This window comes from Setaria italica, chromosome I (genome assembly GCF_000263155.2).
Source record: "Setaria italica strain Yugu1 chromosome I, Setaria_italica_v2.0, whole genome shotgun sequence".
Classification (NCBI taxonomy): Eukaryota; Viridiplantae; Streptophyta; class Magnoliopsida; order Poales; family Poaceae; genus Setaria; species Setaria italica.
The window spans coordinates 41,796,272-41,820,421 of record NC_028450.1 but is presented as its reverse complement, the minus strand read 5'-3'; the positions used below and the strand labels follow the sequence as shown (position 1 = coordinate 41,820,421).

The following is a 24,150-nucleotide window of genomic DNA, read 5'->3' as shown; positions in this document are numbered from 1 at the left end:
CGACAGGCCAGCGGACGTCGACCAGCGATGGCCTCCGCCTCCGCCGCCGCCGGCTTGGCGCCCTCGGCAGCGGCGCCGGTCCTCCGCATCAGGCCGCCGCCGGCGTGGACGGCCGAGGAGGACGCGCGCCTGGAGCGCCTCGCCAGGGAGCACGGCTGCCGCCACTGGCGCCGCGTGGCCGCGTCCCTGCTGACGGGGCGGTCGTCCAGGCAGTGCCGCGACCGGTGGCGCCACCACCTCGCCCGCGACGTCTACCACCGGCCATTCACCGCCCGCGACGACGACGACCTCGCGCGCCTCTACGTCCGCCACGCCGGCCGATGGAGGGACATCAGCCGGGCCGTCCACGGGCGCACGTCGCGCGCCATGAGGCGACGCTGGAGGGAGCTCCGGGACAGCGACGCGTTCCTGAGCAAGCTGTGGAGGCCGCGGCCCCCACCTCCTGCCCCATGGACGGATGCAGGCGCGTCCCTCGCACTCGCAGCAGGATTGTTCACCTGCGCGGGCACATCCCAGCTTCCTGCAACCTTTCAAGCTAGTTGCTGTATAATCTAATCCCTAGCTAGTTGCCTCTGTCCGTGTATAATTCTCTCTTTATAAATATATAAATTCTGGGATTTTTATTGGATGAATCATATTTTGCAGTTGATACGATACATCAATGGGAGAATATTTCCTTATTTCTTTTGTTTTTATCCACGCCAAACATTGATCGTAGGAGCGAAACGAAACCTCTGTTTGTCTTGAGCAGCAACACATTGATCCTTGCAGTAGCACTAGAGGGCTGATGACGAAAAAGGAAGGGATTGATGCCTTGGGCCGTGTCGCAACTCGGAACTTATCGAACCAAAACGAGTCTAGCGGCCCAGCCCAATACAGTTCTTCGTCTTCTCCAACAGTGTGTGTGTGCAAGGAAAGCAAAAGCAGCGGCTGTTTCCTCGGGAAAAAAAAAGCGGCTGTTACAGGCTGGAATTAAACAAGCATAAATTAATAAATGGGAGTATTTGGATGGTGAAACGGGATTAGGGCAGTCTCGGTAACAGTTATTAAGATTGGGAACTAGGTAATCGTGCCTCATGAGTATTATGGGGATGAAACTTCTCCTCTCAAAATTGGTGACGTGACATAAAACTATGGGATATCTAATTATTTGCCACCGTAAGAAATGGCGTTCCTTCAAAATCTACTTTTAGAATTCCATCTACATTTTTACCACCGGAGAGAAGTTTTAGCAACATATTTGCCATTTTTGTTGATTTGTCAAGCCACCTCATCGTGCCAGTATGGATTCGCTATATAAAATGACCCTTCTGCCCCTGCATCTCTTCCTCCAAGCCTAAGTGTTTGCTCTCTTCCTCCCTCCTATCTCTATGACTGGTGGGACCCACCCTTCTTGCACCTCCAGCTGTTGCGACCGCATTGGGCCCTCTGCTCCTCGTCATCCTCTGCTCCCAGCACCGCCACCCTCTGCTCCACGGGGCAAAGCTCTTCACAGGGCTAATGTCCGGCAAAAAGTCTAGTCCCATGGGCAAGTCATGTCATCCCCGATGACTTCAAGCGTTCTAACGAGAAGGACGGCTGCTCGCGCAACTACGCCGTCCTCCCGAGCTCCTCCATCTCCAGGTCGAGGTCGAGCAACTTCTCAGCGCTGGACGCGAACTGCTTCCGGAGGAAGTTCCCGATGAGCCGTGTGGGCGGGTCCACGCCGCCACCTTCCGTCACGGCGCTCGCCTGCTGCTATTGCTGCTACGGAGACAGCGAAGGGGACAGCGCATTCGACGGTGACTGCGGCGGGCGGTTCTTGAAGCTGAACGCCTCGGTGCCGGCGGGCTGCCCATCGGCACAACCGGCGCCATCGTTGTTCCAAAACTCGTAGCTCCCCTCCCGCCACACCTCTACCAGGGACCGTGGCGAGCTGGCCTCGCTCGACCTCAGCCTGCTCGCCGTGGAGTTGGGACTGGGGGTCGCATTCCCCACCCTTCCCCGGCCACCCACGCCGCTGCCATCTGTGCCGTGGAAGGAGAACGGGGCCTGCCCATTTCCATTCCCGTCGATCTTCACGACCACCTCCTCCAGTGCCCCCGATCCCAGCTGCGACAAGGACTTGTCGGACCCTTGCGGCCGCAGGCAGCTCTTGCGTCGCCCAGCCTGGTCTATCGCCGCGCCGCCAAACACACCGAACGCCACACAAGTGCGAGCGAGCCAATCAGGGCCCGCGGCCCCAGGAGCAGCGGCGACACGGGGTGTGGTGGGCGTGGTTGCTGTGGTGACGAGCGTGCGCGTGGGAGGCGTCGGGGGGGAGTCGTTGGAGTCGGAGACCTTGAGGCTGAGTAGTGGCGGCGGGTTGAAGTGGGCAAGAGTGAGGAGGGGCCGCGAGGTCGGGTGGATAGGGGGCGCTGGCGCTAGCTGGGGAACGAGAGGCGCGAGAACAGCAGCGGTGGCGGCGGCGCAAGAAAGGCCGAGGCTCGGGTCCGGACAGGGACGCGACGCGTAGGTACTAGAGGATAAGGCCAGGGGCACCGGGATCTTTTTGCGAGCGGTGTACAGTGTGGAACCGTGACATGGCGTGCCACGGAGCTCAAAATGACGATTGTGTAACTAAAAGTTCTCTTCGGTGGCAAAAATTAGGCCCTTGTTTACTTCGCGAATTTGGGAGGTGCTAAATTACTGTAGCAACACTGTAGCGTTTCGTTTGTATTTGTGAATTATTGTCCAAATATTGACTAATTAGGCTCAAAAGATTCGTCTCGCAAAGTACAACAAAACTGTGCAAATAGTTTTTGATTTCGTCTACATTTAGTACTCCATGCATGTACCGCAAGTTTGATGTGATGGGGAATCTTCTTTTTGCATAGTGTTAAAGTTGGGAGTTTGGAGGTAAGAGAACAAGGGCTAGATGAAATTGTAAAAGTGACTTTTGAAGGAGTGACCGTCCCTTACCTGGCAAATAATTATTAATTAGATATCCCTAAAACTGTTGGGATCGGGAGGAGAAGGGTCCCTGCCCGCCTTCCAAACTCCCCACGTAGCAGAGCAGAGCACCCCAAATCAAATCTCAATGGCGATCTGAGCCAACCTTCGAGAACCATCTGGAAGCTTCTTCCGCAAGGCACCGGGGCCTCCATGGACCGGATCCTCAAGTCCGCCAGGGAGTCCGGCTCCCTCAACCTCTCCAATCGCTCCCTCAGGTCAAAATCTCATCTCGCACCTCTCTCAGCTCCTCCATCCTTCAGATTCCGATCCGTTTCAGCTGGATCCCATCCAATCCCACCGGCTATCGAGCTCGCGCTTTGACCGATTATCTCCTTCCGGGGGATCGCATACGGGCATTTTGGATTTGTGTATAGGCAACCCGCTGGAACTGGTGTTGCTGGCCTCTGCTCAGTTCGAGTGAATTAACAATGATGCTACCAATGCGCCAATGCGTTTAACACTATAGTAGTATATTCTCTTTAATCGTACTTAGCACTCTCACGTAAAGATAAAATGGCATCTCTTCCTTGAACGTGTCAAACTGTTCTGCCTGGCTTGCTCCTAGATCAAAATTCTTCTCGTTTCCTACCTAAAGGATACACGTTACATCCTTTGCTGCTGTTATGGCTACCCTGCTGCTCACACTACTTTTCCACCTCACCCTTCAGGGAGATACCCAAGGAAGTGTACAACAACTTGGACACAGGCAGCCAGGATGAGAAATGGTGGGAGGTAATATAATATGCTCAGTGCACGATCACTGTGTGGTGCTACTCCGGGCTACAAGCAATATAGGTAACCAGATCATGCGCTGGTTTTTCAGGGAGTGGACCTCCAGAAGCTCATACTGGCTCACAATAATCTTGAGGTGTTAAGAGAAGACCTTAGAAATTTGTCTTCACTTGTTGTGCTAAATATAAGCCACAACAAGATATCTTCCCTTCCAGCAGCTATCGGAGAGTATGCACACTGTCCTTATTGACTAATTTCATTTTTATATATGGACCATTAATGATGCTTTTTTTTTGGTAATCTTCTTTCATGCAGCCTTCCATTGCTAAAATCGCTGGATGTATCTTTTAATCAAATAAACACTCTGCCCGAAGAGATTGGTCTGGCTACTGCTCTAGTCAAGTAAGCTCATTATGTACCTTTATGTTTACTTCAGTTATGATTATGACAATTATGTACTTTTTTGTTTACTCCAATTAATTTAGTCTAATTTTGTACTGTGTTGTTGCAATTTAAATATCCTACAGTTTTCATGTTTTTTTGCGGAGTTTATATCTCATCCCTTTTGTTGGAATCACAGTTACCTGAAAATGACAACAGATCTTATCTTTGTCAAGATATGCACAGAACGGTGCTACCTAGGCTACTAACCAATAGGCCAGTAATAGGATTATCAGTTTATGCAACTGTTAGATCTCTCACTGCAAAAGATGCTTTGTTGTCATTCCCTTGCTTGTGATGATGATCAAGTCAGAATGCTTGGGCAATTTGTTTCATATTAGCACTATAACTCATGAAATGTTAACTCGCTCGTAGTAACAGTTGATGCTTTTGAAAGTGAACTCTTTTTTTTTTTCCTACCGCTCCTGCGCTCCACCTTTTTTGTGTTCACAAAGTGCATAGCTGATGTTGATTAGCATATCATGTAAAAAGTAGAAGCAATGCGTGATACTTAATATTCACTTATTATATGCCATGCTTTGCCAGGGTTGATTTCTCAAACAATTGCCTTACTGAGCTTCCATCTAGCCTTGCCAAATGTCCGGACTTGTTGGAACTCAAGGTAAGTTCCAGTGGATGTATTCTTATTTTCGACAATCGACATAGGCTCATCTGGTTTATTGGTCCTGCACCTGATCAGTTGCCAGTTTATCACTTCCTTGTTCACTCTCTAGTCTACACATGCACAAAATAATGTATACATTGTGTGCAGGCATCGAACAACAACATATCAAGAATACCAGACATACTTGGCTGTTCCAAGTTAAGTAAATTGGATCTAGAGGTAAAAACTACTCACAGAATGTCAAAACTATTCCTTTCGTATTCAATTGCGTGTTAAAACTAAACCGCTGCAAATTATCAGGGTAACAAGCTTGTGACGGTTTCTGAAAACATGTTTGCGTCATGGACAATGCTCACAGAGCTAAATCTTGGTAGGCAGAAATACAAAAAGATCTGTTGAAATTATGTGGTTCAATCAAGTTTGCACTAAACTAACATTCAGATCCTTACAGCAAAAAATCTACTTACAACCACCCCGGATAGTATTGGAGCACTTTCAAAACTTATTCGCCTGGACATGCATCAGAATAGTGAGTTATCTACCATGTTGTCACATGTGCATGTTCTGAAGTTTTAATCGTCACTAGAGTGATGGCTTCCTACCTTTTCTATGTCAGAAATAACATCAATTCCTCCTTCCATAAAGGGTTGCTCTTCTTTAGCTGAGCTCTATATGGGGTTGGTTCTCTGCTCATGAGATATTTACCTTTTTTGCTTTGCATTTAACTTTCTGTGATGTAAATTCACCTTCTCTGTTTTGTGTTCCAGAAATAACTTGTTGTCTTCAATACCAGCTGATATTGGCACACTATCAAAATTAGGAATACTTGATCTCCATTCTAATCAGGTTCGATCCATCTGTTATATGTCAATTTGATCTTCTCTTTGTTCCCCTGGTACACTTGTAGACATTGAACCCACATCGTTTAAAAAAAACTCAACCACGGGGGGAGACTCCCCCGGGGCTTTATTCTAAGAAGGTGCCATGCTTTGAATCCGGGTCAGAACATGAATTTCAACAACTCCCGGAATTCAACGCTCTTGAGATCTTGTTAGTTAGGTTACTTATGTGTTCAAATGGAATTTTATTCCCACCTGTCACTTTATGATGGCTTTCACAACAAAATTATCTGTTACAACTTTGGACTATGAGAAACGATTAGTTTTTTTTTCATAGTGTCATATGTACAGCAACAACTACAAAGCCTTTTAGCCCAAGTAAGGGTATGCTACATTTTATTTGTGCCAAGGAGTATCCTGCAACAAACCCTACTAGCATAGTAGCATATGTGCCTTTCAATAAACAGAAACAATTAGCAGTTCATTTTTCCTTTTCCTTTATCTGATGGATATGCTACTTTTACCAGCTAAAGGAGTACCCTGTTGGAGCATGCAACCTCAAACTATCTTTCCTTGATCTATCGAATAACTCATTATCTGGTCTACCAGCTGAACTAGGTTTGTTCTATTCTGTGCAACGTTGCTTTCCATAACACCATTGCTGCTGTTTGCCTGCTTTGTTTAGAATCACTATGCAATGGTTCTGTTTGTTTGCATAGAAATGTAAGCACATCTGTGCTTATGTTATGCATTCCTCTCTGTCTCTCTTTATGTATTGGACAGATTATTTATCTGAATTCTTGCATGAGTTATAAGTGTATGCTTTAAGGACCTGATTTATATTACCGCCTAATTGAAAATCCTAATTCTGGAACTCCATGCCCTACTCAAGGTAAAATGACTACCCTCAGAAGGCTTCTGCTTACTGGAAATCCTATGAGAACACTTAGAAGGTACGTATTATCCCTGTTTCTCCTACTGTTCCGTAAATTGGTTGCCAGGAATCCCTGTTAAGCTTCCAAAATTAATATACTATGTTCCCAGTTCATTGGTTTCCGGACCAACAACTACATTACTGAAGTTTCTGCGAAGTCGGCTTTCATCTGATGAGGAAGGTAATTGAAAAGGCTTAGTCAACATGTGTGCATTTCATCTGTGATAGCAACATTTTATGTTGTCCATTGTTTATTTGGAGCATGCAATACCTTGGATTATTTGGATTTGAGAATCATTTCTCGATCACTGAAATGATCCTTAGAAATATTTCCTGCCCTGCATCAGGATCTGGAAGCACAAGCACTCCAACAAAAGATGACCAAATTGCTGCAGCGAGGCGATTGTCCTTATCTTCAAAGGTGTGCTTCAATTATTTTGTCAACATATATGTGATATCACAAGATATATCTTCCTTTCCCTTTTCTTTTCTTCTTAAATGAATTGGTTCTCACATGACTGCTGATAATATCATACCAGGAGTTGAACTTGAGCAGTCTTGGTGTGACCAGTGTACCAGCTGTGGCGTGGGAGACAAGTGATGTGGTGAAACTGGATCTTTCTAAAAATTCAATAGAAGATCTGCCAAACGAGCTGTCATTATGTTCATCACTTCAAGTGTGTATCTGAACAAGGAGATATTGTCATCTTGTAGTATTATTAATCATGCTCAGCCTGAATTTCTTAGCCTTTGCCTCTCTTTTTCAGTCCTTAGTGTTGTCAAATAACAAAATAAAAAGGTGGCCGCACACAGTGATATCCTCCCTTACCAGTCTGTCTTCCTTAAAGCTGGACAATAATTCCTTGGCAGAGGTAACTGAACTGTCATTTCTTTTTTGCGATGGAAAATAAGCAGGATCACATAGTATAGTTCTAGCCACTTAATGCTCCAGAGAGCTAAGGCAGGTTGATAGTACAAAGTGAAAGCAGTATTGACTTTAAAAAAACATACTTCAATATTACGTGCAAATATATGGTAATATCCATCATTTCAAACATTTCTTAACGCTATATGTGTTTACTTTTATTGTAGATATCATCCACTGATCTTTTGTCTCTGTCGAAACTTGAAGTGCTTGATTTAAGTGGCAATGCTTCAGCACTACCTGAACCTTCTGCAGTTTCTGCGTCGCCACAGCTGCAGGAGCTCTACCTAAGGTTGGAACATACGCACAGCCTTCTAAACTACAACTATTAGAAGAAGAAAGCTTATTTATCTTTCTCTATCTCTGAGCAGACGAATGAAACTCCATGAATTTCCTAATGGTTTGTTGGGCTTAAAACAGCTCCGGATTCTTGACCTGAGTCAGAATAACCTCACAACTGTACCAGAGGTAATTGTTAGGATTTCTTGGCAAGGGATGCAGGATTTTGGTAGTTTTAATAAAATTCCTTTTGATTTCCTGATACTGGTTTTGAAACTCGAAATGTTTATTTGGAAATGTTGTAAGCAGCTGTTAGTGGCCCCTTTTCAATTCTGCATATGCTGACTGAACTGCACTTGAACAGGGTATAAAGAATTTCACTGCTCTGATTGAGCTTGACCTGTCAGACAACAATATAACAGCGCTCCCAGCAGAGCTGGTATTTTTCTCCCCCTCGTTTTGGTATTTACTGTTCTATAGCAGTTGTTCTGGACAACTTAAAACATTTGAACCCTATCATTGCAACCAAATTGATTGTGATAAACTAACATGTACTGGCATGAAGTGAAAAATACTTCCTGCTCATGAGTTGTGCGTTCCTCAATCTCACTGAATCTTCTTTTGTGGATGCTTTTCTCTGCAGGGATTGCTTGAGCCTAACCTTCAAGTGTTGAAACTTGACGGGAATCCGCTAAGAAGGTAAGAATTTAACCTCCATCTCTGATTTGATCATATACTTATGTTGAATAAAGGAACTTGGCATGTAGAAGCGTGGTACCAAAAATTACAGAAACACAGATAATAGCCGTATGATGTGGTGGTGCTATGTGATAAATCCCTGGAACAAAAATGTGCGCTTGATGGAAGAATTTGAAGGGAAAGATATAGCTGATAGATTGATCAACGTCAGAATGCTCAGCCTCATGTTGCTTTCTTGTGCAGCATAAGACGAACTCTGTTGGAGCGAGGAACGAAAGCAATTCTCAAGTACCTCAAAGAAAAGTTGCCTGCTGAATAATGTCTCGAGAGCAAATTGTTGCAGGAGTCGTGCAACAATGTCATATGTTTCTTGGCCACTGCATGTTATATTTAACCCTTGCGATTTTCCGGTGTGGAATTTGGATCTCGTATGAGAAGTGAGGTTTGCCTTGTGCGTTTTGTGATCATTTGTGTGGTTTTGCATTCTTCGTTGTGTGTGCTGCATGTTTCCTCATTGAAGCCTAGTCTCTGCCCACTCTTTATGAATCGGTGATACAATAAGACACAACAGAAGACAAGAAGAGACGTTGCAGATTAGACGAGATGGCAGACGCGAGACGGCATGAAGTCTGAAAGGTGCACTGCAGAGCCGTGTCTTCATTCTACAGAGTTTGAGCAGGCCAATATTTTACAGCCTTTGCGGAGTGAAAAGCATGTGTTTTTCAGCTGGTGTATGTCAGCATTTTCTGGGATTTTGAACGGCTTCTAGTGTATGTTGTATTGGAACTGGTAACCAGATGTTCTTGAATCCCCTTTTCTTCTCATCTTCAGATACGAGGACATGCCTCCATTTTATTTTGTAATACTCTACAATCTATATATTTGCTGTTTTATACATTGTCGGTCATCAGGTTTGTGATGACAGAAACTGAAACAGGCTTGATCTACTGTTGCATATCTAGTTGTTGCACGTGAATGAATTGAAGCAGCAACGCAGCACGTGAATTGCATATTTTAGAAGAGGAGAAAGCAGAGCTGCTCGGCCAGGAACGCCCTGCGGATGAGGCAGCCGGCATTGGAGTGCAACACCCAGCCCCAGTGGTCACCGTAGTGGTGCCCGTGCAGGTTGTTGAGGGCGCCCGTGGGCCGGACGTCAAAGCGCAGCCGCCTCTCGTTGTGGCCGCCGCCGCCGTTCCGACGAGGGTCCGCTGTGCCGAACGACGGCGCGCCGTAGAGCGGCAGGAGGCGGCCCTCTGGCACGGCAGCCTTGCACACTGGGCAGTGCCCAGCGTTGGGGTGGCCGCCGGAGCGCGGCCAGTTCAGTCTGCAATCTTCTTGACCCAGGTGCAATTGCTCAGCCAGTTCGTGGGACAATTTTTTCATGGTTGCGAGTTCGAGATGTCTCCACTCAACAATCGCCCTTATCATTTCTGTTGCTCTGCTCCAACGATTCAGTAGTCCATCGCCAAGATACCCAATTGGGCGCTTCACCTTGATGGGCCTATTATCCTACGAGTTGAGGCCCACAGCCCAAAGAGGCGGCTCGTGAGGTCATCGGGACCGTCCGCTCAGGCATCAGACGGCTGCCGCAAACTCTCCAAGCATCCAGAAGCTCCAGGCGCCGCCCGTGGTCTGCTCTGCTCACGCTCCACGCCCATCCGGCCAAGCCCTTGCTGGTTCGCCGTCGCGGGAGAAAGGAGAAGAAAGGAGGATGGCGGCTGCAGCCGCCGCGAGCATGGGGGTGGTGCGGGAGGTCCTGGGCCCCGACGTCGTCGAGGAGGTGGACCAGCCCATCATCGACTACATCGCCAACGTCCTCGCCGACGAGGACTTCGACTTCGGCGCCCCCGATGGGCACGGCATCTTCGAAGCGCTTGGAGAGCTCCTCATCGACTCCGGATGCGTCTCCGGCCAGGACCACTGCCTCCAGGTATACCCGCACGCCCATTCCTACCGCGGCGCATCTCGTCCCCTTCTAGTCTACTAGGACTACCCGATGGACTTCTCCGATCTGACCATCCCACGGACTCGTTATTCCTTCGATCGCTTGACGCTGTAAACACAATCGCATGTATTATGGATTGGTCCTATTCTCTGGTTCCTCAATCGTTTCTTTGATTAGGAGGCAACACTGACCATTCAAGGCAGCCATGGTGTAGCACGACCTATCTGGAAGCTTTCAACCTATAGAACTGCACAGTAGATACAGTTTGTTTCATTGAGTTACTGATGGCTCCGACATCCATTGACGCATCGAGGATAGCTGTTCCAAATGACTTGATTTACCGATAACATTCCGCCTTTTAATGCGCTTCAGTTATCATCAAAGTGAATTGTATTCTAGCTTATTCACTTCCTGATGCTCTCTTCGACTAGCTGCTCTGAGGTGGCTGCACTGCACCGATCAAAATGTCTTTTATTGCTGTTCGTTAACCTCTGTTCTGAGAGCCAGTACAGCCATCGAACAATCTACACGTTCAGGGATAGACAGAGATTGCGTGATTCAGATTTTATTGCAGTATGGCTTAAATGTGTTTGGTTTTCACTTCACTGTAGGTCTGCAGTAAGCTTTGTGAAAAGTTTGGAAAGCATGGTCTGGTGAAACCCAAACAAGCTATGCGTAGTCTTGTTACACCGTTACGTATGAATGCGGGGATGGACGAGGATGTCGCTCCGAAAAAGCAACCAGAAGTATTTGAGGGACCATTGCTATCTTCACGCGATAAAGCCAAGATTGAACGGAAAAAAAGAAAGGATGAGAGGCAAAGAGAGGTAATGTGTTCTTTACTTCGCCGATGGCTTCTCTTAGATTGCCATACGATGCTTTGCCTTTGCTTGTATTTTGAGATGAAAATTTTAGCGGTGCATGTCTGATGTTTCAGCATATTTTCCCCCTTCGTTATTTTTGTAATGGTAGATGCAAATGTCTCCCTTCCTGAATATATTCCTTTGTATATTGTTCTGCTTGCTGGTGCAGGCACAATACCAAATGCATGTCGCAGAGATGGAGGAACTTAGGGCTGGAATGCCTCCTGTTTATGTAGATCATAGTAATGATGGTGGCCCAGCTGTTAGGGATATACATATGGAGAACTTCAGTGTCACTGTTGGTGGCCGTGATCTTATTCAAGAAGCCACTATAACACTTGCCTTTGGAAGGCACTATGGTGAGTTACAACTCAAGAGTACTTTATGAACTTCATGGTGTTCTGTAACTCCCAATAAATAACACTTTGGCAGGGAAGCATGTTCAGTTCATTTATATGATTCAACAAGCTTCAGCATGTCTTATCTACCCATTTCAGGCCTTGTTGGAAGAAATGGTACTGGGAAGACATCTTTTCTCAGAGCTATGGCGATGCATGCAATTGATGGTATTCCCAAAAACTGTCAGATATTGCATGTTGAGCAAGAGGTTGTGGGTGATGACACCACGGCTTTGCAGTGTGTTCTGAATGCTGATGTTGAACGAGTTCAACTTCTGCAGGAAGAGGCCCGCCTGGTTCAACAACAGGTTGACTAGTGAAGAATTTACTTTTCTTGATATCTACTGCTTCTTGCCTGATGTTTTTTCCTCCTTCGAACTTTCCCTCTTTGTCTGGTGTTCCATTCAGCTAACTGTTACCATTGCTATGCAGAAAGACCTAGAGATTGAGGTTGAGTTCGGGGAAGGCTCGGGCAAGAGCAAGGTTGATCTCGACAAAGATTCTATTAGCAAGAGGCTTGAGGAGATATATAAACGGCTCGAGTTCATCGATGCAGATGCTGCAGAGGCTCGTGCGGCATCAATTTTGGCGGTATGTTTATTTCCCTTGTCTGTACCATTTGCACAATATCATGTTGCTGGTTTGCTTTTGCTCCCGTTTAAAATGCTGTACTTTATTCTTTCAAGCACCAATGCCTGTCTAAAATAAACAGTCGTTCATAGGGGCAAAAACATTTCATGACGTTTTGTATTTAGAGTTTGTCCTAAATTAGGAAGGTAGGATTTGCGCATACATATTGATCTAAAAAAATAGCATAGGACTTGCACATGCTGATTACATGCTTACATTGTACTGTTTTGAATGGTGGAACTCCTTGCAGGGTCTTAGTTTCACTCCAGAAATGCAACGCAAACGTACAAAAGAGTTTTCTGGTGGATGGCGCATGAGAATAGCTCTAGCACGTGCTCTGTTCATTGAGCCTGATTTACTACTTCTTGATGAGCCGACAGTAAGTTGGAAATATGGGGGTTGTTTTTCTTCACTTACTGGCTAATGCTAACAGCCTATCACTTTCCAGAACCATCTTGATCTCCACGCTGTGTTATGGCTAGAAACATATCTCCTGAAGTGGCCAAAGACATTTATTGTTGTATCGCATGCTAGGGAGTTTTTGAATACGGTATGTACGTCAGCATATGTTTTTCCTGTGTTGGTTTAAACTGGATAACTGATTGACCAGAACTTTTTAGGTTGTCACCGACATTCTTCATCTACATGGTAGAAAGCTACATGCTTACAAAGGTGACTATGACACGTTTGAGAGGACAAGGGAAGAGCACCTTAAGAATCAGCAGAAAGCCTTTGAAACAAATGAGAAGGCCAGATCCCACATGCAGGTTATTTTTTTCCCTAGCAAGTATCATTAGCCCTGAGAGTGCTTTAGTGCCTTGTTTCAAGAAAACTATGATGTTTCTGTAGCAAACAATGAATTGGAAGGTGACACTTTAGTTCATCCATGTTTTTTATGGGTTAATAAACTTCCTTTTCAGGAGCATGCAAGCAACTCCCTCGTTAGCCCATTTCAAATTAACCATATGGCTCTGCAAGTTGTCTAGCACAGAAGTTTTTCTGAATTGATCACACCATGTCCATCTGTAGCCTACCCCAACTTGCTTGGGACTAAAAGGCTTTGTTGTTGAATAATAGTAGACTGCAAATTTCTTTTAGCTTGATCATGGCTAGCTACTCTGTAGGCAGCTGAAGCTTCTGCAAGGTGAGCTGGCCCAGCTTCCAGGGCTTTAGTGAGACAAAATGCTCGAGACAATCTGTCTAATATAAGCTCAAAGTGAAAGAGAAACAGAATTACTGGAAATGGCTGAGGGTATTAAGTGCTTCTAGATATTTCCTCAAAGACCAAGGGTGAAGTTTAATTGTTTATTTTCTCTGTAGGCATTCATTGACAAGTTCCGGTACAATGCAAAGAGAGCATCGCTTGTTCAATCAAGAATCAAGGTGTGTTTTCTCAGACAGTCTCCATGTTAATACTTTTGCAGTTCAAACCCCCAACTGACATTTTGATATTTGATGTAATTCAGTGACAAAATTGATGTCTGACGTGATACTCTTATCTGTACTATCTCAGGCATTGGAGCGAATGGAACATGTTGACGCTGTTGTCAGTGATCCAGAGTATGTCTACCCACTAAATCTATTGTACTTTAGTATTTTGGTTACAGTCAATTCAGCAATTGTTTGATTAATTTCTTGCAGCTATAAATTTGAGTTTCCAACCCCAGATGATCGCCCTGGACCACCAATCATTAGCTTCAGGTTTCATTTCTGATCCATATTTTATCATTTATGAAATATATTTTCCCTCTTACCATACGCACCAGTTGGCCTTTTATCCCTTGCCTTTTGTTTCTACCTTCTCTATTAATTTACCAGTTATTATTTTAGGCATCCATGTGATATGTTCATTCTCTGTTGATTGTTGAATAATTATTTCCTTCTTTGCAGTGATGCCTCGTTTGGTTATCCTGGAGGGCCTATTTTGTTTAAGAATTTGAATTTTGGTATCGACCTCGACAGCCGCATAGCAAGTATGGTTTCTTTGTTCCACTCATCTTATCTCGACTGAAGATTATTCTCTAATATTTTAAGTTCTAGTACTTCCATTTTTCGGTCACTCATTGACTTACTGTTTCAGTGGTTGGTGCTAATGGCATTGGCAAGTCCACTATACTGAAATTAATATCTGGAGATCTGCAGCCAACTTCTGGAACAGTATTCCGCTCCCCCAAGGTGCTTGATTCTCCTGTTGCTACAATCGTGGTTTTTTTACCACCATGTAACTTCTATTGCTTTTTCTTCCTTCTAAAAACTTGCGTTACATGAACTCCTATCTACACCATTCTAAAGCGTTGTTCTGTGATTGTGATGATAGTTTTGTATTGAGATGCCAGTATGGCATTTTTGTTCTATGCCATTACTGAATCGGACAAAATGACAAAACTAGATCCTTAACATTGATGTTTTTTCTTTGCTTACTAGTATAATGCTGCCATATACATATGGCAAGATCGATTTGCTTTCATTGTTGATTACCGTGGGGTTTTCTTTGCAGCATCCTCTCATTGATTTGTTGGTTTTCTTTTTCCTGTTGTTTTACAGGTCCGCATGGCTGTATTCAATCAACATCATGTTGATGGGCTTGATTTAACTGTGAATCCCCTTCTGTACATGATGAGGTGCTATCCGGTAAGTTCAAGCATCATCTCTGTTTGCTGTAGGATATGAATCTTCACCTGGTGGATAGCTAAGATGAATATTCTCTATTCTCAAATATAAACACTAGGTTTAATACGAGAAAAATGTATATGATGCTGTTTGCAGGGTGTACCTGAGCAGAAGTTGAGGTCACATCTGGGTTCCTTTGGTGTTTCAGGAAATCTTGCCCTCCAGCCTATGTATACTTTATCAGGTAGACATCACAGCCATCGCATAGGAGGTTTTAGGTGCTGAAATATGCTACTCCCTCCGTATCAAAATATTTAGTAGTACAGTGACAAATATTTCGATACGGAGGTAGTACTAGTTTATGACTGTCTCAGTTCTGACAAAATTGCAAAGGATTCATCTGTAGGTGGAATTTAAAATTACTCGATCCTAATTAAAGCACTTGCAATTTCAGGTGGTCAGAAGAGCAGGGTTGCATTCGCCAAAATCACCTTCAAGAAACCACACATTATACTTCTCGATGAGCCTTCTAACCATCTGGTAAGTAAATCACCTCAGTTTTTTTTTCTAGGGTGGTTGTGAGCAGAACTGAACTGAACTCCCTCTGTGTTGCAGGATCTGGATGCAGTTGAGGCACTCATCCAAGGTTTACTGGTGTTCCAGGGAGGAGTGCTAATGGTAAGGCGGCATTGCGTTGCTGGCAAGATGTTTTTCCTGTTTCAGTGCTTGGTCGTGTTCTGTGCCGAGAAGAGAGTGACACTGACATTGGTTTTGCAGGTGAGTCACGACGAGCATCTCATCACCGGAAGCGTGGACGAGCTTTGGGTGGTGTCAGACGGCAGGGTGACCCCCTTCTCGGGCACGTTCAAGGATTACAAGAAGATGATTAAATAAACCGTAGATTAGCACTGGAGAACGCCTCTTCCTCGCGCAAAGCCGCAAACGCTGAAGGAACGCATAGTAAACCGAGCAACAGTTTTGAGTGGTATCCAGTTTTTATCCATTGTACCATTGTACTGATGCGACATGTACCCTTACCGTAGGTGATGGCATGCATCGTCATCATATACAGAGTACTTTGTAATGTATCAAGTTTGGAGTCTAAAATAAATGCAAGAGTTTTGATGCGATGCTGGTTAGGCTTAGCCTCGTGATTTGATTTGTTGAAAAAGTTGCGATGATGGCTTGCGTTTGTGTGACAATTTAAGAAGGGAACTTTCCAAAAAAGAAAGAAAGAAAGAAAGAAAAAGGCGTGTTGGTACTGGGCCGGTCAAGGCTAGCAGCTGGGCTCTGCTCGGTGGGCCTTGCCCAGTCCTGGCGTGCGTGCCACTACTCTACTACTAGTCTTGTTTGCTGGAGCGGAGCGGGACGGAGTCGAACCAACTCAACCGAGTCCTCCTCCTCCCCTTCTCCGGTCTCCTCCCCACCGCGGCCGAACCCTAGCAAGCAGATCGCCGGCGGCCATGGAGAGCTGGGCCACCTGGGTCGGCACCAGCGTCGCCTCCGCCTTCTTCGCCTCCCTTGAGCGCTGCTCCTGCATCAACCTCTCCACCGACGACGACGACGACCGCGACGACGACGAGGAGGCCAAGGACCGACCCCTAATCCTCTCCTCCGCGCCCCGCCATGACGACGCCGCCGCCGCTAAGCCCGCCGACCTCGACCTCCTCCCCGACTCCAAGGACCAGAAGCAGGAGCAACCGCCCGTGCCGCCCGTATGAATGAATCGCTTGCTTCTTGTCACCTCTATCCCCTAGTTCCTTCGTACTACTACTACTAGTTCTATGCTCCTCTTGTTATGATTCGTCAACTCTGCTAGCTGCTGTTACATCTCGCCTTCCATTCGCTGCCAAATAAGTCGTGTGCTCTCGTGTGCAATCTGTGTCCCTTGGTGTGAATATCTTGTGTAACCCTGTCGTTTCAATTGACTCGGTATCATCAAATTGTTGTTCTTAACATAAGTTCATCCTATCAATTGAATTTGAGTTGAATCAACATATGCATCAGTAATCTGTTCACGTGCTGTTTTATTAATGCAAATGACAATTGAGGAACAAGCGAGGGGACTAACTATGGAATCATGTTTATATGTAAATGTCGGTGGCTGTTTCATACATAGGGATCCATTGGGACGCATGAAAAATGGCCTCATCTGTTAAAAATACGCTAGTTCTCTTGAAACATGAGTTTTCTAACCACCCAGATCATCTGATTGTGCGGAGAATAGATTGATGAGACCTCTGCGGTTTTGATCCGTTGTTATGTGTCATTACACCTCAAAACAGTAGCTGGATAGGATCTTGAGAAGTAGCACAATTCAGGATTTATTTAGTTACATGGAATTCTTGGGGTAAGCTGCTAGTGCTACATGATAGTTAGCATGCTGCTATTCCATTTATTATGAACCCTCTTAACTGCTGCCGTTCCAAAGGAGAACATAGGATTCACAGGCTATAGTCATTTGTGTGAGTTCCATATCAGTTAAAACTCCTGTCTATGTATGGACTTATTTTTCTGATCATGTCTTGGTGCACCTGCATGTCCCTCGGTACTCTTGTATTTCTGATGGACTCTTCCCCAGTTGTTGTGTGCTATTAAACAGTCTTGGGCTTTCTGTCTGTAACCCTGCGGCAGCAATGGTCCTCCAATCCATGTCCTTGCTCTGTGATTATTACGCTGCTGCGACCCATTTCTGCGCATAAAGTTTTGGGGGGCACTGTAATTAAATTGTGTTGAAGGTACAGTAACCAGCAAAGCAAGCAGAGGGGCCTAATTGTCTGTGCAATCCATCGATAATGAAGTTGCCAGAGGTTAAGGAATACAGTAGATGGCACAGGAAGTCGCTGCCTGAAACTGTGAGAGCTGCTGGGTGTGATATACCACAACGAAGATGATGGCGTGCATCAGAGTACCCTCTGTTGTTGTTTCAGGTAAGTAGGTTAAGACGTGTTAATAAAGATGAGATGAGATGAGATGGCTAGCTGATGCCCACTCCTCATGTCATATCATATATGCTGTATGCATGAAGCAAATTAAGCGACAATCACCTCCGATCCTCTTATTGCTTTCAGCACGCATGGTCTGTGCTTCATGTAGAGATCGAGCACACCAATGCAACTGGTGTTCTTCATATGTGTGTATGAAAAAAGAAGGGGTTACATGCTGTCACACGAGACACATAGAGATCGGATCTCATCTGATCTGCACCATGATGTCGGTTCACACTTCAGAAGGCACATCAAGGAAGTTGGAACCTGCCAAGGCATTGGGGTGTGGGGGCATCTTTTCTGGTTTCGGGTAAATATTTTAGTACTAGATGGTCAGTGGTAGCAGCTGTGCTGGCCTTGACCATTGCATATCTACCTTGGATCTCGAGTTTTGACCAATTTCTCTTTCACTCTCTCTCTCTCTCTCTCAGCTGCTGCCCCAGCACACTTGTTATAATTTACCACATCACCGCGGCGTAAGCTTTTACATATACTACTCTTTCTCCAAGATTAACAGCAACATTTAAATCAGCTAGTGATGCAAAAACATGTGTTTACGCCGACCATACCAATGATGGGTCCAAATTCAACAGCTGGGCCAACCCAAACAAAATTTTAAAAACATATTTGCACCTAATCACTGTCCCATCAGCGCGTCCTCCGGCCCCAAGATGCTGACTGATACTGCTCAGTTGCATGCTTGATTATAACAAAAAAAAAAACAACTAACCTCTAAAAAGATGACTGGTACCATTAATTCATGTTAACTCACATTGCATGCTTGATCTAATTTGGCTTCCATTTCATTCACACATGAGCTTATTGGTTATTACTTTCATGCCTCCATTCCATCCGACCGAGACCACTCAATATTAATCAACATGAGCTTATTGATTGATCACTAAACACATAGCAACATGAGCTAGCAGCAGATTGCTTTCTGCAGATGGCAGCCCTTCAACTACCAAGAGATAACACAACCAACTCAGATCACACCTTGCTTGCACAGTTGAAACAACAAAACAAACAAGTAACCATCCAAACATTGCACTGTCTAATCAGCCTTTCTTCTGCTAAAGCAGAACTCCTGAATCTCTCTCTCGAGTCTACCATACAACCTACTACAGCGATGTGATGCGTAAACGTTTAAGCTAGATTGAACACAGCAACTTTTACACCTTAATATAACAAAACCTATATACAAATTAAAGCCTGACATTACAACAAAACACACTACACCGGTGGTATTCAGCATATATATGCATCTCTATCACTAATTCTAGCTACAAGGATAAAAAGGTATTTTTGTGAATGGAGCTACTGAGCTACACCTGCAGATCGATGAGTTAGCCAGCTGATGATGAACATACCAGAACCACCAGCATGCTGCTCATCTCATCTGTTGTGGAGAGGGTTTGGACCTTGAGGAACCATTCTTCTTGAAACGGCGTACTTGCTGGAAGCAGCTGCATCTTCGTCGTCGCCCACCTCTTGAGAAGGAGAGATGGCTGGGGCAATCTCATGCTCATGGCGTCTCAAGTCACTCCTCACTTCTCTCAATGTTCTCAAACCAAGGATGGTGGTTGGCAAGTGTGACATTAGCAAGAGCAGGAAGATGCAAGGGAGAGATTGCCGGAAGAGCATCCTCCTCATGGCATGAGAGAGAGAGAGAGAGAGAGAGAGAGAGAGAGAGAGAGAGAGAGAGAGAGGGATGGGAGGCAAGGGTGGGAGGGTATTAATATTGATTTAGCTGGGGGCCCATAGTCGAGGCAGACACGGGTAACAAGAAAAAGAACTCAAAATGAACCTCCATCGATCCTATGGTATGGTCCAGTGGATTCTGTACGAAAATGAAGTATGTAGCAAACACACATTGCCAATTTTCCCAGCAGCTTACTTGGGATTCAGGCAAGTCTTACTTCCACTGGTCACACAGTAACAGTGCTGTAGCCATGTGAAACAGCGAAGGAGATCTAGATCATGCTAGGTTAGGTGTACGTAACTTCGAAGTATTTGTCCCCTCTTTGTTTTGTATGGACTGGCACCGAATTATTTTAGCTGTCAGGTTTTCTGAAGAGGTTTGGCAGTAGGATACTTATCTTTCTCCAAGACCCATACAGATAGATTCATGAAACTCATGTTGCATAAAGAAATGCCAAGTCTGAGAGGCTGCTGACTGACAATCTTGGCTGTTTGTAGCAAAGTTTCCTCGCATGCTATTAGGTTAGCCTGATGAAGCAAGCAACCAATGGTCCTTTGAAAAGGTACCCCCTGCGGACTTTGATTTCACTTACAAGCAATTGTTGTTTGAAAGGTGAGATGGCTTCTGCTTCCCTCTCACCCCGATGCAGCCTGAGATTACAGTTTCAACGCAGGGTAGCTTAAGCTAACATAACACCACTTGTTTAACTACCCACCAATTAGGCCCCACATGTGGTAGAAATCCAAACTCCTCAGTAGTCTTAGTAATCTAGCAAAAAAGTTATAGATATTCTTATCTGACGTCTGGAATTGAAGGCAATTCAAAGTGATAAATAGAAGTGAGTTCCAACCATTGTAATTTCCAATGACCAGCACGCAGGGTGATTAGTAAAGAATGGGCACCGGAGGATAGATTGCTGACTACAGACTGACAGAGAGACATGAGTTACATATTTCTATGTCTACTGTTTGGTCAAGTCGATGTAAGGCTCAGCAGATCTGGTAGGTAACAGGAAAGTAAACACAAGAACCTGCCCTGGCCGTACTACAATATTGCCTTTCGTTTGACGTGCTAGATTGTTAATTGATGTGCCTCTGCACCAATCCGTGCGACTGCCTTATTCATTAATGCTACCAGTGTGTCTCATTACAGGCAAGATTAATGGCAATCTATGATCAAGCAACCAAATCTAGTACCCCTTGATGAGCATTTGCTGATTCAGCTGGAGACGAAGCATACCATGCACTGGCTTAGTATGTAGTATGCTTACCTGGAAAGGTGATCCAGTGATGCAATCTGCACCTCATGCTTTGATGATGTGCCAACAAATATCTTTCAGCACATCCGGGCTTGCTACAGCAACAACACCTTAGCTCCGGTATTCTACAGCAACAAATATACTGTAGAACCTGCCAACAAGTGCAGAAAGTGAACCCCTCTTATGCTGACAGTGATAGAAGCAAACATGGTTTACAGCAAGTGTAAGAGAGTCCAAACTTTCATTGGTCGAACCTTTGCTGATAAGAGCATTAGAGCCTGTGACACAGTTCTGATGTGGTTCTAGTTTCTGCAGAGCTGAGGTTGCTTGCCCTGGCAGATCAGTTGCACCAAAGACCCACTTTAGCCAGTTAAGTTTAGGCACATGTGAATGTGATTCGCCCATCCTCCTGTTGTTTCCCTGCATGCTGCGTAGGGTCAAAAGCCATGCAATCTAGTCATACCACAGGTGCTAAAATCTATGTTCAAATACATGTGAAAGATTGACTGATTAGCACAGGAGTAGCAGCACTTAGCATTGCCAATAGGTAGGTCACTCTACAAAGACAAGGTTTTGAGTCAAGTCATGTTGCTTCTCATACAAGCATAATGCCCCTCTCACAAACAGACATGGCCGCGTGAACACTGCAACTAGTGTTGTCTGGGCCCATATTATGCCCTATATATAGGTAAGTAAGGTAATGCAATATAAAACAGTAGCTCAACAAGGTATGGTTGAAACCACTCATTGGGCATATAGTAAGTTTGCAGTATCTCAATATATATCTTAAGTTATGAAACAACCAAATCACTGGGTACAGATTCTTCATTTAATGGTAACTCTTATCAGCATACATGTACAATACAGTTACAGACTTCTGAAAAGGGATTTAAAATTTTTTGAAATAAAAAAGGGATTTAAAATGAATGACATCTTTATTCTGAATGGTACAACCAAGCAGTAACACCGCTGAGCGATGATGGCATTGGTGTTAAGTGAGTACAAAGTTACATATTTAACCTAGACCCAACAGAATTTACCACTGCTGCAATTTTGGAAACTAAATGTGATTCTTTGTCACGCTTCCACATTTCAATTGGAGCAACTCTCTTAGGAACTCGAACAAACCGTTGAGGAAGCATCATGAATTAGCTTCTGCATCAAGTGTAGCTCTGACTCCATCTTGAAATGAGATTGGCTTGATACTTAGCATCTGGGTTAGCTTGGTGATATCCATGGATATGTCTGATGGAGAAGCTACCCCCCGGTTAACCTGGGTAAGAAACGGGTCAGTCCATTACAAGATGTCATGATGTCAAATAATCATATCAAACCACAATGCTTAAAGCGAGCTCAATGCTCAGGTTGGAAACTATTTCAGTTGTTAAGGCCCAACTTGCATCTAAAATAGCATGGTTGTTAAATAACTCTTTTTTTTGGGAAATAGTCCATGTGTGTTAACAGGCAGATATCGATGCTTCAATGCTACATTCCGAGATTTTTGAGACAGAGATGAGATTAATACCGATGATGCAGATACAGATTTGATTATACTGTGGTTATATCCACGAACAGTAGCAACAGAGTCAGCCATCTGCAGTCTTGATACCCTATCTGGTCCACCGACATTCAGAAGGACCTGGACTTTTTTGCCATCTGCATCATGACACATTGCCATCCGTCACCACCCCATTCCTCACAAGATAATTAGTACTAGGAATGGACTCATGATGCACCACCTCAGTTAGAATGGGGTGGTTCCTCAAACCAAACACGCCTTTAATTGTTTTCAGATATGTTGCACAGTGATACCACAAGAAAAAGCATTGCTAGAGAATGAAGTTCCGTAAAATGCTACAAGTTGAGCCCATACCTGATAACCAAGTTTTCGCTAAAGACAATATTACATCCACCATATCTTTGACGTAAACAGGACAGCGGAATTCATCATTAAAGAACTCAACTTGTTGGCCCTGTGAAAGAACACTATCCATCCACTGCATCCAAAAGCCAAGCACCTTTTTAGTCAGATACCACTCTGGTAGTGTAGTGTTTCAGCATGCATATACAATTGTCAGTTTCAGTTCTCAAACATTAGCAACACTGAGTTTACCTGCTTATACTTGGGAGAAAATAACGTAACTATTGGTGGTTAGTGTAATTTACCTGAATGGGAAGGGATTTTGCCACAGGAGATATTGTTTGTGGTCCATAAATAATGCTGCTTCTCAAGATTGCATAGTTTGAGCATTTTTCAACAATGAATTTCTCTGCAGCAACTTTTGATCTTCCATACATGTTCACGGGCAATGTCTCGTCCTCTTCTTTGTAGAAGGATTTCATCCCCTCGTAAACTGTTAGTACGGGAGAGGCACATTTAATTGTGCACTTATGTACCATAGATAAAATCGTTTGAATAGCATCATATTACACACCAAGGACAGGAGTACTCTACCTTGATCTGTTGAGAGATGAATCAAAAGTGAGTCGTCATTCCCAAAGCTTAGCAACCAATTGACAAGTGAAGAAGGCACATTGGTAGCCATAGCAGCTGGTGGATCCAGTTCACATGCCCGAGGCACTGAGATTGCAGCACAGTTGACAACTACATGTGGCTGGACAGGTAAAAGTTAGCATTGTGCTCAGCTTGTGGAGAACTATGTACTAATGAGCTAGTAATTCATGTAATATAAGCCAAGCAATCGCCAATGACTGAATCAGTAAGTCTGGTTTGAACAGGTGAGCAGAGCAGTAGCAGAAGTTACTATGCAGAGACCGCCGACACCGAGGCGCACGCACTCGCAAATGAACCAGTCTCACATTTCCTTTGAACATGGATTATCAAGCAAATGCAGGCGGAGATTTCCCGGAGGTGTTTCGTGTGACGAAATGGCACACGATGTTCACTGACCAACAGACCAAGTGCGTGTTCTATCAAATGTGGGGCGCGCACGAGGCCGGATGGACGCTGCTGCTGGAGTTGCGGTGGGAATGCAGACGCGTACCTGTCCAAAGGACGCGGAGATTGCCTCGAAGCCGTCGCCGGAGCGGAGGTCGGCGTGGAAGGCGCGGACGGAGGGGAGCGCATCGAGGAGCTGCTGCGGCGGGGCCTGGCTGTGGTGGGTGAAAGCGACGTCGAGGCGGCCGGCGTCGGAGGCGAGCGCGGCGAGGAGGTGCTGGCCCAGGTAGCCGCTGCCCCCCACCACGAGCACCCGCTTCCTCTCCCCCGCCATCTCTCCCCTCCCCTTCCCTGCGAGGGCCGCTGACGATGAGAGGGAGAGAGATCTGCGAGGGAAGCAAAGCAGTTGGC

At 45.0% G+C, this 24,150-nt stretch overlaps 5 protein-coding genes across 5 annotated transcripts; 4 read left to right on the top strand and 1 right to left on the bottom strand.

Annotated features, from left to right (window-relative positions):
- The first annotated feature begins 27 nt into the window (after window positions 1-27).
- On the top strand, window positions 28-1,876 carry LOC101775192 (transcription factor MYB30). The gene is made up of 2 exons (XM_012845762.1): window positions 28-544; window positions 1,521-1,876. Exons 1-2 carry the CDS (start codon window positions 28-30, stop codon window positions 1,874-1,876), a joined length of 873 nt encoding a protein of 290 aa, XP_012701216.1.
- A 1,113-nt stretch (window positions 1,877-2,989) lies between these two features.
- On the top strand, window positions 2,990-9,381 carry LOC101775444 (plant intracellular Ras-group-related LRR protein 6). The gene is made up of 21 exons (XM_004954411.2): window positions 2,990-3,188; window positions 3,642-3,705; window positions 3,797-3,933; window positions 4,021-4,107; window positions 4,693-4,768; window positions 4,919-4,990; window positions 5,072-5,141; window positions 5,223-5,300; window positions 5,388-5,448; window positions 5,539-5,617; window positions 6,138-6,228; window positions 6,503-6,563; window positions 6,655-6,725; window positions 6,892-6,965; window positions 7,084-7,221; window positions 7,312-7,416; window positions 7,637-7,761; window positions 7,841-7,937; window positions 8,113-8,187; window positions 8,392-8,447; window positions 8,691-9,381. The coding sequence occupies exons 1-21, from the start codon at window positions 3,124-3,126 to the stop codon at window positions 8,764-8,766; spliced, it is 1,758 nt and encodes a 585-aa protein (XP_004954468.1). The 5' UTR covers window positions 2,990-3,123; the 3' UTR covers window positions 8,767-9,381.
- A 676-nt stretch (window positions 9,382-10,057) lies between these two features.
- LOC101774776 (ABC transporter F family member 3) lies at window positions 10,058-16,032 on the top strand. The gene is made up of 18 exons (XM_004954410.4): window positions 10,058-10,377; window positions 11,004-11,219; window positions 11,425-11,614; window positions 11,753-11,961; window positions 12,086-12,244; window positions 12,534-12,662; window positions 12,732-12,833; window positions 12,904-13,050; window positions 13,604-13,666; window positions 13,797-13,843; window positions 13,925-13,984; window positions 14,174-14,256; window positions 14,364-14,458; window positions 14,828-14,914; window positions 15,050-15,137; window positions 15,348-15,433; window positions 15,509-15,571; window positions 15,671-16,032. The coding sequence occupies exons 1-18, from the start codon at window positions 10,159-10,161 to the stop codon at window positions 15,785-15,787; spliced, it is 2,160 nt and encodes a 719-aa protein (XP_004954467.1). The 5' UTR covers window positions 10,058-10,158; the 3' UTR covers window positions 15,788-16,032.
- Window positions 16,033-16,242: 210 nt separating this feature from the next.
- On the top strand, window positions 16,243-16,892 carry LOC101774373. Its single transcript, XM_004954408.3, has one exon. The coding sequence runs from the start codon at window positions 16,357-16,359 to the stop codon at window positions 16,612-16,614; it is 258 nt and encodes an 85-aa protein (XP_004954465.1). The 5' UTR covers window positions 16,243-16,356; the 3' UTR covers window positions 16,615-16,892.
- A 4,709-nt stretch (window positions 16,893-21,601) lies between these two features.
- LOC101773564 (methionine adenosyltransferase 2 subunit beta) lies at window positions 21,602-24,128 on the bottom strand. Its single transcript, XM_004954406.2, has 6 exons — window positions 23,846-24,128; window positions 23,296-23,455; window positions 23,007-23,194; window positions 22,714-22,837; window positions 22,366-22,496; window positions 21,602-22,113 (listed from the first exon to the last, which is right to left on the bottom strand). The coding sequence occupies exons 1-6, from the start codon at window positions 24,071-24,073 to the stop codon at window positions 21,982-21,984; spliced, it is 963 nt and encodes a 320-aa protein (XP_004954463.1). The 5' UTR covers window positions 24,074-24,128; the 3' UTR covers window positions 21,602-21,981.
- Between the last annotated feature and the right edge of the window lie 22 nt (window positions 24,129-24,150).

Bases quoted from the DNA above. Each gene is read 5' to 3' on its own strand.
- LOC101774373 (XM_004954408.3), top strand. From the start codon at position 16,357: ATGGAGAGCTGGGCCACCTGGGTCGGCACCAGCGTCGCCTCCGCCTTC.
- LOC101773564 (XM_004954406.2), bottom strand. From the start codon at position 24,073: ATGGCGGGGGAGAGGAAGCGGGTGCTCGTGGTGGGGGGCAGCGGCTAC. The intron at 23,195-23,295 runs GTAGAGTACTCC...CCGTACTAACAG, and splicing joins TCATCTCTCAACAGATCAAG to TTTACGAGGGGATGAAATCC. The intron at 22,838-23,006 runs GTAAATTACACT...TTTTGGATGCAG, and splicing joins CAAAATCCCTTCCCATTCAG to TGGATGGATAGTGTTCTTTC.
- LOC101774776 (XM_004954410.4), top strand. From the start codon at position 10,159: ATGGCGGCTGCAGCCGCCGCGAGCATGGGGGTGGTGCGGGAGGTCCTG. The intron at 10,378-11,003 runs GTATACCCGCAC...ACTTCACTGTAG, and splicing joins GCCAGGACCACTGCCTCCAG to GTCTGCAGTAAGCTTTGTGA. The intron at 14,257-14,363 runs GTATGGTTTCTT...TTACTGTTTCAG, and splicing joins CCTCGACAGCCGCATAGCAA to TGGTTGGTGCTAATGGCATT.
- LOC101775192 (XM_012845762.1), top strand. From the start codon at position 28: ATGGCCTCCGCCTCCGCCGCCGCCGGCTTGGCGCCCTCGGCAGCGGCG. The intron at 545-1,520 runs GTATAATCTAAT...CAAAAAGTCTAG, and splicing joins AACCTTTCAAGCTAGTTGCT to TCCCATGGGCAAGTCATGTC.
- LOC101775444 (XM_004954411.2), top strand. From the start codon at position 3,124: ATGGACCGGATCCTCAAGTCCGCCAGGGAGTCCGGCTCCCTCAACCTC. The intron at 4,108-4,692 runs GTAAGCTCATTA...ATGCTTTGCCAG, and splicing joins CTGGCTACTGCTCTAGTCAA to GGTTGATTTCTCAAACAATT. The intron at 7,417-7,636 runs GTAACTGAACTG...CTTTTATTGTAG, and splicing joins ACAATAATTCCTTGGCAGAG to ATATCATCCACTGATCTTTT.